Here is a 13,011-nt window from a genome sequence, read left to right on the forward strand (position 1 = left end):
GTGAGATGTTTGCGGTCCAGGCGAGGGGGCAGGAGAGGCGATTGGGGGAGCTGCCGTTTAGATTAGTCGGGGGAAGCTTTAGGTACCTAGGCATCCAAGTGGCGCGGGAATGGGACCGGGTGCATAAATTAAATCTGGCCCGACTAGTAGACCAAATGAAGGATGATTTTCGGAGACGGGATGCGCTTCCGTTGTCACTGGCTGGGAGGGTGCAGACGGTGAAGGTGACGGTCCTCCCGAGATTCCTGTTTTCAGTGTCTCCCCATTTTTATTCCGCGGTCCTTTTTTAAACGGATCAACAAAGTAATTACTGGCTTTGTTTGGGCGGGCAAGACCCCACGAGTAAGGAAGCTAATGCTTGAGCAGAGTCGGGGAGGGGGGGGCTGGCACTGCCAAATTTTAGTAACTATTACTGGGCGACGAATATAGCCATGATCAGGAAGTGGGTGGTGGGGGGAGGGTCAGCATGGGAGTGTATGGAGGCGGCTTCATGCAAGGGCACCAGTCTGGGGGCGTTGGTAACTGCGCCTCCACCGTTTCCGTCGGCGTGGTACTCCACCAGCCCCGTGGTGGTGGTGGCCTTAGAGTCTGGGGGCAATGCAGGAGACATGTGGGAGCAGATGGAGCATCGGTCTGGTCCCCAATCTGCCCTGGGAAGTATGGATGGGGGGGTTCCTGATATGGCGGAGAGCAGGGATTGAAAGGATGGAGGATATGTTTATAGAGGGGAGCTTTTCGAGTATGAGGGCGCTGGAGGAGAAGTTTGGGTTGGCGAGGGGAAACAAATTAAGGTACCTGCAGGTACGGGACTTCCTACGTAGACAGGTATCAACCTTCCCATTCCTACCACCAAGGGGGATTAAGGACAGGGTAGTTTCCAGAGGGTGGGTAGGAGAGGGGAGCATTTCTGACATTTACAAGGAACTTATGGGGTCAGAGGAGACGCAGACCGAGGAGCTGAAGCGCAAGTGGGAGGAGGAGCTGGGAGGAGAGATAGAGGATGGTCTACGGCGCACGCGTTGAGTAGAGTCAACGCGTCCAAAACATGTGCCAGGCTCAGCCTGATACAATTTGAGGTCGTTCACCGTGCCCACATGACAGCGGCCCGGATGAGCAGATTCTTTGGGGTGGAAGACAGGTGTGTAAAATGTGCGGGAGGACCAGCGAACCATGTCCACATGTTCTGGACATGTCTGAAGCTTAGGGGATGCTGGCTGGGGTTTGCAGATGTCATGTTCACGGTGTTAAAAAGAAGGGTGGCACCGAGTCCAGAGGTGGTGATTTTCGGGATGTTAGAAGATCCGGGAACCCAGGAGGAGAAAGAGGCAGACATTCTGGCCTTTGCTTCCCTGGTAGCCTGGAGACGGATATTATTAGCTTGGAGGGACTCAAAGGCCCCGAAGTCGGAGACCTGGCTATCTGACATGGCTAGCTTTCTCTGTTTGGAGAAAATCAAGTTTGTCATGAGAGGGTCAATGTTAGGGTTCGCCCGGAGGTGGCAACCGTTTGTCGACTTCTTTATGGAAAATTAATCGTCAGCAGAAGGGGGGTGGGGTTAGTTTAGCTTAGAAGTAGGGGGTTAATAAAGGTGGGACCTGCAAGGGAGGGAGACGGCTTTTGCACTATGTTTATAGCTTCATGTACATTGTTTATTTTGTTGTTGTTGTAATTCCAAAAATACCTTAATAAAATGTCTATTAAAAAAAAAGCAGTTGCCCGACTTTATTTCAGACATAGAGCCTGTAGTAATAATCAGGGCCTAGTTTTAAGGCCGATTTAAATTGGATATCTTAAATTAAAGAATTGGGCACTTTAAAAACCACAGTCTCCAGAAGCCTGCAGAATCTGAATATACAGAACTCAAGACAAGCTGCCGGGCCTGTCTGAAGCAGCCCATGAATAACCCATCAATTAATTATCCGCTGTTTGAGATTCACTGGCCTATTGTTCCCATCAGGCAATCATCACTCCTCCCAGGGCGGGCTCAGGTACCCAGTCAACAGGTCATCAACTAGACCATTGGGCACTGAGAACCTGCCTCCTGAGACTCCATTGGCCAAAGGCCAAGGGCAGGTGGAGAAAGGAGGTGGGTGGCGACAAGGGGGATAAAAAAATAGGCATCCCAGACATCTGGAGAAACAGGACTGGAAGCTACGACTGGAAGCAGAGACGGGGAGCAAAATACTCAAAGCAAAAGACTCGAAGCAAAAGAGTCGAAGTTTGGTGTGTGAGGTGAACTTGACCAGACCAGCAAGAAGGAAGGAAGCAACAGCCAGCAAGAAGCACCTTTACAAAGAGGAACCAGAGGGACTCAGGGATCGGATCTGCAGCTTCCCAAACCACCTTTGTGGGTAGTATAATCAAATCCTGGGTGTTTCTTGTATGTATAGTGGATAATTTATGGTTTAACTATATTTAATAAAGTGTGCTGCATTATATGGGCAGCACGTTAGCATTGTGGATAGCACAATTGCTTCACAGCTCCAGGGTCCCAGGTTCGATTCCGGCTTGGGTCACTGTCTGTGAGGAGACTGCACGTCCTCCCCGTGTGTGCGTGGGTTTCCTCCGGGTGCTCCGGTTTCCTCCCACAGTCCAAAGATGTGCAGGTTAGGTGGATTGGCCATGATAAATTGCCCTTAGTGTCCAGAATTGCCCTTGGTGTTGGGTGGAGTTACTGGGTTATGGGGATAGGGTGGAGGTGCTGACCTTGGGTAGGGTGCTCTTTCCAAGAGCCGGTGCAGACTCGATGGGCTGAATGGCCTCCTTCTGCACTGTAAATTCTATGATATCTGTGTCCTACTTTGTTCTACTCACAAATAAAGGTACCTGGGTAAACTTTAATTAAAGAGCTGGTTGAAGTGTCTGAATTGGACAGATGCAACAAGCCCAAAGGTTAGTCGCCCTGTTGCTGCTCTGGTCTAGATTGGCTCACTCAGTAAGTGCAGGTAGAGATGGGTAAATGTGTTTGGGATATGGGGAACTGTGAGCTGCTGAAATGATCAATGCAGGTATCATCTCAAGGAATGCAACTGGTCAAGGATATAGATCGTCAGATGGAAGGATAGAGATTCTGGAGTCTTACTTGATTTACTTCTGGGGAAATTGACTGAAAAACCCTTGGAGAACCTTCTCTCTGGTATTTAAATGAGTGTACATGGACTTTGGATGTGACAGATGACAGGCAATCTTTTTTAATCCCACGATTTCTCATGATCTTAATTAAATTACATTTGAAGGGGAAGTTGGCGAAGGAGGTTAAGGGTAAACAGTTACAAGGGGAGAGGGAAATATGTGAGGGGGAGGCGGAAAAGAATGGATGACTGTGAAAGAAGCGGAGAGAGGGAGAAATGGAGGAGGGATGGGAGAAGACTGAGAATGAAGGGGGCACAGTGGTGCAGCGGTTAGCATTGCCACCTCACGGCGCTGAGGACCCAGGTTCAATCCCGGTCCGGGGACACTGTCTGTGTGGAGATGGCACATTTTCCCCGTGTCTGGGTGGGCCTCACCCCCACAACCCAAAGATGTGTAAGGAAGGTGGATTGGCTATGCTAAATTGCCCCTTAATTGGGGAAAATAAAGAAGAGGGAGAATTGAATAGGTGGAGGTGGTAGAGCTGGAAAAAGGAGAATGGATGGAATGAAGAGGAAGTGGAAGAGTGGGGTAGGGCAAAGGTAGATAGAAAGAGAGCAGAAAAGGGGGAATGAAGAGAAGGGAGGAGGTCTAAAACTCCTTCCCAAAATATGACCTGAAGTTTATAAAATTTGTATTGCCGAGAATGGTCCATGAAGGTAAGAGCCATTAAAGGAGGACTGTAACGTTGTAAAATTAATCAGAAATAACCAATAGAATCAGGGATTCTATTTAACAAGTAACAGAACAAACCACACCAGAGGCAGCACAACACTGTTCACACACACACGGTCACCCAGGACAAACCTCCTCGGGGAAAAATGCCCCCAGAGATTCCAGCAACATCTGAGCAGCTCTTCTGTCGACAATCTAACAGGAATAAAATATCAGCGGATGTTGAGCAAGGGGTGGGGGGGGCGGGGGTAGTTGAGTGGGGATAGGAATGGCCATAATCAGGATAGCACATAGCAAAAACCACAAGAACAAATAACATTGATTTTTAAATGATAAAGCAGCAGCAATTGCAGGAAGGCAGCCAACAGGAGTTATAATACATGTTGTTTTACACACGCACTAACACATACGTGGACCCATGCTCACACAGACACATTCAAATGCACACGCAGAGGTACTGTTTAGATATACAGAGTTTTAGAAAACTACACTTCACACTGAAATCGCCTGGCGAACTTCTTTGTGAGGATTCACTGCCGTATCTCTTGTAACCAAAGATGCTTTTTACCCATGGGAAAAAGGACAACATCCACTTCCTGATAGGGAGACCAAACCTTTCACCTCTCCAGGTGCTGGGGTCTCTGCTTCACTTGAACCCCCAAAATATCAGATGCGTTGGGATCTGATTGGACAGCAGCTCTTTAGGGCTGGACTTCCTGTTTCTCAGGGACGGAAGTCTCACTCTGATCCAATTAAGGACCCACCACCGGCCCCACCTCCCCGGTGTGTTAGCGCTGAGGGGCAGCCAGATTTTACGTTTGGTAAGGTGCTCACACAATGTTGTCTCACAAACATTTGCGAACACTGGTACAAATCTCCTGGAGGTTTCAGAGTTTCTGACCATCCTTCTCCAAATGACCAACATCAATTTAAAAGTGTCTTTATTGTGTGGTAACCTATTGGGTAGAATTTACGGAGCTGGTATATGTGGGAATCCCACAAATTGCAAATTTGTCAAGTTAAGCGTGGTTTAATTGGTCGCACTCTTATCGCTTAAGCAGGCAGTTATGGGGTCATGTCCTCCTCCAATACTTCACCACATGATTCAATGGATACTTTACTGAAGGACTACAGCACGGTTTTAAGTGTTGCCCTTAAAGACAACGTTAAATTGATATTCTGGGTGGATTTTCCTGAGAGTCTGGAAGCTCAGGCTATTTCCCAACATTGCACTCACGACTTCTAAATGTCAAAGAACTCCCATCAGATTTTGGTCTCCAGGAGCCTGGAATTGGGACACCGTCCCAGATGCAGGCCTGAGGTGGCAACGAAGGTGTGTGGGTGGCGAAGGGGCCCGGTTTGCTGGGACATCATCTCAGGCCTGTGAATTGTTTTCAGACCATATAGCCCTCACCCTCTCACCAAACACCCACCCCCTCACCAAACACCCACCCCCCTCCATGCCCTTTCCACATCCCCGAAAAAAAACCATATCCCTCATATTGCTGTGTCCCGGCTACGCCCTTTCCACTTCCCATAGCCCTCCCAAACCCCTTCCATGTTTCAGTAAATAGCAACAACAACTACACTTCAAAATGAATGCATTAGGTATGTGGCATTTTGGGATGCTTCTAAGAGGCAGAGTAAGGATCTACATAAATACAAGGGGGTGCGTTTTATGGATTTTATTACCAACCTCTTCAACCTAAAGGTCAATCGGCATATAACCAAACAGGAAATCTGGCTGCTGACAGTGGTAATATACTGGGAACAGCCTTACCTGGATCAAAGTGAGACTTCTGCTCCTGAGGAACAAGTAGACATGCACTTGGCCGGACGCACTGTGGTCGCAGCAGTGACAGAAGTCAGTTGTGGCCACTGCAGGGACTACAAGCTGCCCCCGTGAAGAGGTCAGCCGGACTTCAGGTAAAGGCTCGGGATTTTGTACGGGCACAGCTGAGCCACCCCAGAGAGGGAGGAGGGCTGAGGGACTGGATGAGGGAGTTGGGTTTGAGAGGTCGGGAGAGAGGGCTAAAGGGTGGGGGGGGATCCATGTTAGGGATTGTCCCCCAACGAGGAGGTATCCCCTCTCTGCCCAACAACAACCTGCCCTGTCAAAGGGGCCGGGCGGCCCACTTTGCTTCTGCCTTATCCCGTGGACCAAAAAATTGCAGTGAATTTGGAATGAGGGCCTTAGGTAGTAGTTAATTGTAACTTAAGGGCCTCAATAGGTATAAGGTTGAACAGACTGCCTGAGGCCTAACCCGCCCCCATTGTAATATGGACCACAGACCAGGGGTGGATGAGATATGGCAGGCTGGCCATCCGCTTTACTGTATGTGCCCCCCGCCTTCAACCGCACCAGTGAGAGGAGGTGTAAAATTCACTCACGTGTCTTTTCATTTGCATATATCATTGGATTTCTCTTCATCCAAGTTGCAGAACATTGACATTCATAATGGTCAGGCCACTGGCCTGATTTACATGTGAAAGCTCAGGTCAATCATTTGAATAAATATTATAAAGTGTAGACAGTGGCTCTAGATTACAACCATCGATTAACTCATCAGGAAAACAATGTGCATTTACAACCATTTAGCAGCAGTGCATTTCCGATGTTGCAGCACACGTTTTTTTAATCAGGTCTAACTTGCCTTTTTAGGGGAGAAGACACCCAGTGTGCCACCATCTTCACGCATGGCCACGCCCATCTCTGCGAGGAGAGCCTCTCTGTAACATTAATATAACGCTGTTAAGAATTTACCTCACAGCTGAACGGGAAAAGGTTTGGTCCATTTGAATTCTCATTGAGAGAATGAATGGTGGGTGGTTGAGTGCGTTGGAATTCTGTACACTGGTAATCTTTTTGATTTCTTCTTGTGATGTGAGGGTTGCTGGCCAAGCCATCCTCAATTGCCCTGGCCTATATGTGACTCCAGACACAAGTTAATGTTGTTGGCTCTTAACTGCCCTCTGAAATAGCCTAGTCAATCACTCAGGGCAAATAGGGATGGGCAATAGATGCTGGTTTCACATATCAAGAACAAATTTAAAAATTGCCAATGTACAGCTCCCCTCACCTCCCAACCAGCGGCTGAGAGCCTCCGCAACTTGCAGGCATCAGCACCCCCCACCCATCCCCACCCACCAAATGATCAACACCCCACTATTGGGTCACCGAAGGCCCACTCCCTTCATGCCCCCCCTTCCTTAGCCACCCTCCTCAATCCCCCCCATCTTTCATGACCATGCCCCCTCTCAGACCCAGCCCCTTGTCAATTCCAACCGAGCCAGGGTGCCAGGGGGCAGTGACCTGTACCCAACCAACCAGGAGCCCAATGGCTACCAAGCCCCCTGGCATGGTCATCACGCCTAGTCTCCGTTGATGGAGTCCAGTAGTGATTCCTGCTGGCCTCGCGCGGCACCAATGAGGGCGGTGGATCCAAGGAGGCAGGCGACTTTGACTAAAATACGGAAATGGATATTTAAATTAGTTTAAATTTTCATTTAAATATGTGAGTTCTGAGCTTGAATCAGGTTGCATCAGGTGCCATGAGACAGGAGCATTGTGCTCTGTTTGGTGCCCAGCGCGAACACCATTTGGGGGTTCTCCCGCTATTCTTCGGGAAGAGCGGGAGGTGCGCCAGGCGCAACGCAAGAGGAGAATCGCCCTCCCCCTCAAATTCTTTAAAATTTAATTGAGAAAATGTAGGTAGTTTTATGGGATTTATATTTGTATCGGTAAACATCAGAAATAAGGGGCACAGTTCTCCCTGTCCCCGACCATCCAGTGCTCTAATGGCCTCCAAGCCCCCGGGCATATCCATCACGTCTATTCTACATTTCTGGAGACCAGTTCTAATTCGCGAGGCCTGGCCGTTGTGGCAGGTGAATACCGGGAACCAGGAGACTGCAGCCTCAAATGGCCTGCACTTATTTAAATGAGCCTAGTGTCTCATTTGAATATGCTTATCTGTATCACACCCAGTGAGGGCATGATCCAGATTGCGCTGGTAGCAGTGGGTGGAGTGCATCGTGTGTGGCTCGCCGCCTGACACGAAACCCATTTTTGGACTTTCCGCTGTGCACCCGATGTAATGGGACCAACGCTGGGCACAATGCGGTGGAAAAATCACACCCAGGGTATAGTTTTAAGTGTGTTTATAATTTCATGTTTCTGCGCCTGGAAGGGTAAAATCTATAGTTAGATTCGTGTTGGACAAAGGTGTTCGTATGTGTGGAGGTTGGTTAAGTTCAAATTGCTTTTCTATTGTGTTTGGAGAGGGCTACGATGTGAAGAATAAATAAAAGGGCATAAGCATGTGGGTGTTGCTTAGAAACCGGGGCTTTGTAAGGTAGAGAGCTTTTAAGTCTTAGTTTGAGCTGAATTTGTGGGCAGTTGAAGATATGTGGTGAGCCAGAAGGCAGCTATCACAGTTCTGCTAAGGTATCCATGAGTGTTATCCAGATGGCCTGGCCAGCATGGTGACACAGTGGTTAGCACTTCTGCCTCACGGCACCAGGGACCCGAGTTCAATTCTGCCCTTGGGTGCAGTCTCAATGGGTCGAATGGCCTTCTTCTGCACTGTAGTGATTCTATGATCTGGATGATCCTGTTCTGATGTGGCTGCCATATCCCTTTAAAGAAATCCTCGCTGGCAGAGCTCCATAAAAAGTTAGGAGCAGAAAATGTTGGGTGGCACAGTATGCTATGAAAGGCTAGATATTATTGCTTGCCATGGTTGTGGCAAACGTTGAATCTAATCTCCGCTTTAACAGAAACGTTGGGATACATTTCCAAATCACTTTTACTCAGTATTAGTTTAATTTTGTGTCATTGGCCATCTGATGTAGAAATAGTAACATTTTTACTTCACAGGGACATGAGTTGGCCATTCAGTCCACCTGGAGCACTTGAGTAGACTAGGCCGACATTCCCTGGAGTTTAGAAGAATGATATATTATCTCATTGAAATGCATAAAATTCATAAGGAGCTTGACAAGGTAAATGCAGAGAGAACGTGTTCTCTAGCTGGGGAATCTAACATGGGGTCACAGTCTCAGAATAAGGGGTCAGGTCTTTAGAACTGAGATCAGGGCAAATTTCAATGCTCATTAGGTTGCGAATTTTTGGAACTTTCAAACCCAGCTATGCTCAGTTAATGTGCGGGATCCCCCCCCAGGGATCCCCCCCCCCAACCCCCCCTCTCCCCACACTGGTGGCGCATTCATGGCGATAGAGGCAGCCTGCCATTGGCCAGCAGCAGCAGAATCTTCTGGTCCCACGCTATCATTGGCAGAACCGTAAGGTCTCGCCGATGGGAATGGCTGTAAAATATCGGCCAATGTGAAGGTTCAAATCAGCGGCCAATAGAGTTTGGGCACTGAGAGAATTTAGGGATATGGGAATAGTGTCAGAAGGTAGCGTCAAGGTGGCGATCTTGTCAAATGGTGGATCAGCCTGAAAAGACTAAAGGTCAACTCCGATGTCTTATGTTCTTATGTATTACAAAAAACCTGAGCACAGTAAGAAGTCTTACAACACCAGGTTAAAGTCCAACAGGTTTGTTTCGATATCACTAGCTTTTGGAGCACTGAGAATAGGAGAAGGCCATTCAGCCCCTCGAGACCACCAGAGGAGCATAGGCACACAGGAAAAGCAGCAAGCCATTCAATCCCTCAAGCTGGTTCTTCCATTTAATTAAAACATGGTTGATTCTGAGACACAAAAGCCTATGGGCGGGATTTTCCGGTCACCGGGCGGACGAGGCTGGAGAATCCCGCCTGAGATCAATGGACTTCTCCATTGCCGGAGTCTCGCCAGTGACGTTCTTGTGGCGGGCGGTGCGGAAGAATCCAGCATGAATATGGAGCCCAGACCCGTGGTCATGATTAACTTCCCCTTTTACAGGAGTGTGATGTGTTAGGTTAACAGTGATTTATCTATTTACTAAAATAAAGGTGTTGTCGTGTAAATGCCCTAATCTCCATGGCAGTAGGACTTGGAGAAATACTTTGGATTTAAGGCCTGGAACAGAACACTGTCAAGTTTGGCACAACAACTGTTCCCTGAGCATGATCAACTAATTCAGCACAAACATGGGAATCGAACCGGAGCTTCTGGTCATCATGGTTTGTTTGTGCGCTGTCCATACCAACAAAGGAATCAAGAGTTTCACAGTGAAGCTCTCACGAGGTCTTAGATACATACTCCATTGTTATAACAGATTCTGGAGTGAGATTAAAGTCTTATTTTACCTCTCCATTCTTATGGCCTCTGTTCTGCGAAGTTTCTCCTCCCATGTTTCATTCAGCTCAGCAATGATCTTCTCTGTCTCCTGTTGACATGGTGCAGAGATGTTCATGTACATCAGTGGAAGCTTTTTGAAAACTAACCTGAAAGAGCTGCTGTCCGAAAGATAGGTGGGCAACATGTCTCATGCAACAAGCCCTGGAGAACTAACATTTAGTGTGGCCGCTGCTGGGAAACTCACTGCTATACTGAATTCACTGGGAGGAGAGACTCCTGTTCAAACATATATTACGGCTAGCTAGTAGATCGCCTAAACGAAGTCTAGAGATGGTTTCCCGTTGAGTGGTTCAAAAGGAATGAAGATCCACTTCATCAGCGGAGTTCTGGCATTTCATCTGACTCAGCCGTCAGCCTCCTCAAGGCCTACATGGGTCACAGCATGACAGCCAATGCAGTACTCTGGGCAGATTAGCCTATGTGCAATACGGTATCAGTAAAGATGTTGCACTGGGCAGGCTGATACTCGAGTGCCATGTCCTGGCTGTTTAAACACAGTGGAAAACGTTTCAGAAGCTGTTACGTAGGCAGTCACGAGGTGAAGGCTCAAAGGGGAGCTGGAAATAACAATACCTGCGGCATTTATCAGAGGCACCCGTGAAGGGGCTTTCAAGGGAAGCCAATCAATTGATTTCTTGTCACCAATAAAACAGACAGACTTGCTGGCCTTTGGTTTTTGCCTTTGGTCTATTGGCTAAATGAGGAAACTTCACAAAATTTACCTTTTCAACTTCTGTCACTATCTATTATTCAAATCAACAATTTAATACATTCAATATGATGTTGGCATTTCCAATTTTCCTTGTCCCCCCCCCCCCCCCTCCCTTTCCTATTGTCACAGTCTGAGAGTGTGTACCTTCAGCCGTTCAATGGCTTCCTCGCTGCCGGGGGCAATCATGAGCCGGTCGTGCAGGCTGGACACGGACCCCGCTCGGCTAGACAGAGCAGAAAGCGACGGCGAGGGGCTCACTCCAACCACCATTCCGGACACTGTGGAGAAATTGTCAGCTCGTTGATTGACAGCTGCTATTCTGCGGTTACGATTATTATTCTCTAAATCGTTCACGTCTACGGAAGGAAGCGGGTGGGAGGGAGGGGAAGGGGAGAAAGAGAGACGGAAAAGGAAAGAAAGAAAAATGAAAGTCGGGCAAAATGAACTAAAACGGAGCGAGAAATATATGTTAGAAAGCAGACAGACACCATGAACGTGTGTAAAATGAATCAGTGCTTGAGGGGGAGTCAGGTTGGTGATCCCAAGCGTTTAGGACGTGCTTACTGTTGGTGGGTTTTGATGATTTCTGACAACTTAGAATGGTCACTCATTGACACAGAAATTTTCTTTGGGAAGTCGCTGAGCTACCTGGTGGGAGTAAAATACCAGAAGCCAAGTAAGGTGCTGAGGTCCTGTAGCAATCGGCTGGATGAACTTGTGACAGTTCGAATGCCCATTTACTTGGCGCTGCCTGCTGCGTTATCTTTGCCCACTCGCCCTGTGCTCTTTGCTGTCTGTTTCAATTCTAATTCTGTCACAATTCAGATATTCCTCACCATGTGAGGTGGGCTCCCTTTCCACTTCCCCGCTGACTTCTCACTGTCACCATAGCTGCACTGACACAATACCAATTGCATAGTGTGAGGGTAGCAGACCATGAAGATGACAAGCCTGGAGGAGAAAGTTAGCTCTGATGCTAACTCACCCACTTATGACTCGTCAAGGGGATCAGGGGTTATGAGGAGAAGGCAGGAGAATGGGGATGAGAAAATATCAGCCATGATTGAATGGCGGAGCAGACTCGATGGGCCGAGTGGCCTAATTCTGCTCCTATGTCTTATGGTCTTATGCTCAACTTCCCAAGAATCTGGCTATAGTTCTCAGGGAATCACAAGGCAAGAAGCATCAGCAGGACCTGGCTGATTGGATCAACTGGATCAAGAGGGATAATTTGCTAAAAGTGGTGTAGGGATCGTCATATAATCTTGGGCCGTGACCTAAAAACGCTTCTCTATTTCTGAAGCCACATAAAGATTCAGTTGTCAAGTTGACCTACGTGTGGTTGGATCCTCATAAATAATTATCCCCATTGGCAGCTTTCTGAATGCATCTGGGTGGCAATTGGTTCTGGTGATATTGAGACATAAGGACCAAAAAGATCCCAAGATCCACTTCCAAGATACGCCTAAAACAACAGGCCAGAAACTCGGCATTGTACTTAAAGAGGGGTGTTGTGACAAAGTCTTGCACATACTATCAGCACAGCAATGAGTCATGTTGCCCTCGGTGGCCGCTGAATCCTCATTTTTCTTCCTTTTCACAAACATCGGTATTCTGAAAGATTATAAGGAGAGAATCCTTCACCAGGCATGAACAAAGAATCAAGCACTGGGAGCAGCGAAGTTTTGGTTCCACTCCCCAGAGAACATATGAAATAGGGGCAAGAACAGGCCAGAATGCTCGAGTCTGCTCTGCCTCCATTTAATGTGACCCTCGCCTCAACCCTACTTTCCCGTCCCGAATGAAATGAAAGTCGGGCAAAGTCGGACTTCCCCTATTCCTTGCTTCCCTTAAAGAGCCCAAGAATCCATCGATGGTTATGTTGACAATTCCTAATGACTGAGCATCAGTCTCCGGGAATTCCAAAAATTCACAACCCTCTCAGCGAAAACATTTCTCCTTTCTCTCTCTAAAATTACTATTCCCTTATCCTCAAACTCTGGCCCCCTGGTTCTACACTGTGCAGTCAGAGGAAATGCCCTCTCAGCCTCTCTCTGCCAAGCCCTCTCGACTCATGTTTCAATTAGATCACCTTTCATTCTCCTAAACCTCAGACAGTACAGGCCCACTCTATTCAAGGACAACCTTTTTCCATAATGCTTCCTGCCCGAGGTAGCAGTGAGAC

At 47.9% G+C, this 13,011-nt stretch overlaps 1 protein-coding gene across 32 annotated transcripts in view; it reads right to left on the reverse strand.

Moving 5' to 3' along the window:
* Nucleotides 1-13,011, reverse strand: part of kif1aa (kinesin family member 1Aa) — a 511,250-nt gene that overhangs the window by 257,623 nt on the left and 240,616 nt on the right. For 22 of the 32 annotated variants that reach the window (XM_072474805.1, XM_072474795.1, XM_072474803.1 and 19 more), the window contains 3 exons: nt 10,971-11,182; nt 10,063-10,142; nt 6,459-6,534 (listed from right to left, as the gene is read on the reverse strand). In XM_072474805.1, the coding sequence (XP_072330906.1) occupies nt 6,459-6,534; nt 10,063-10,142; nt 10,971-11,182 (368 nt within the window). The remainder of the gene's footprint in view (nt 1-6,458; nt 6,535-10,062; nt 10,143-10,970; nt 11,183-13,011) is intronic. The other 10 variants (XM_072474808.1, XM_072474806.1, XM_072474807.1 and 7 more) reach the window with 1 other exon arrangement.

The sequence above is a fragment of the Scyliorhinus torazame genome, chromosome 14 (assembly GCF_047496885.1).
Source record: "Scyliorhinus torazame isolate Kashiwa2021f chromosome 14, sScyTor2.1, whole genome shotgun sequence".
Lineage (NCBI taxonomy): Eukaryota > Metazoa > Chordata > Chondrichthyes > Carcharhiniformes > Scyliorhinidae > Scyliorhinus > Scyliorhinus torazame.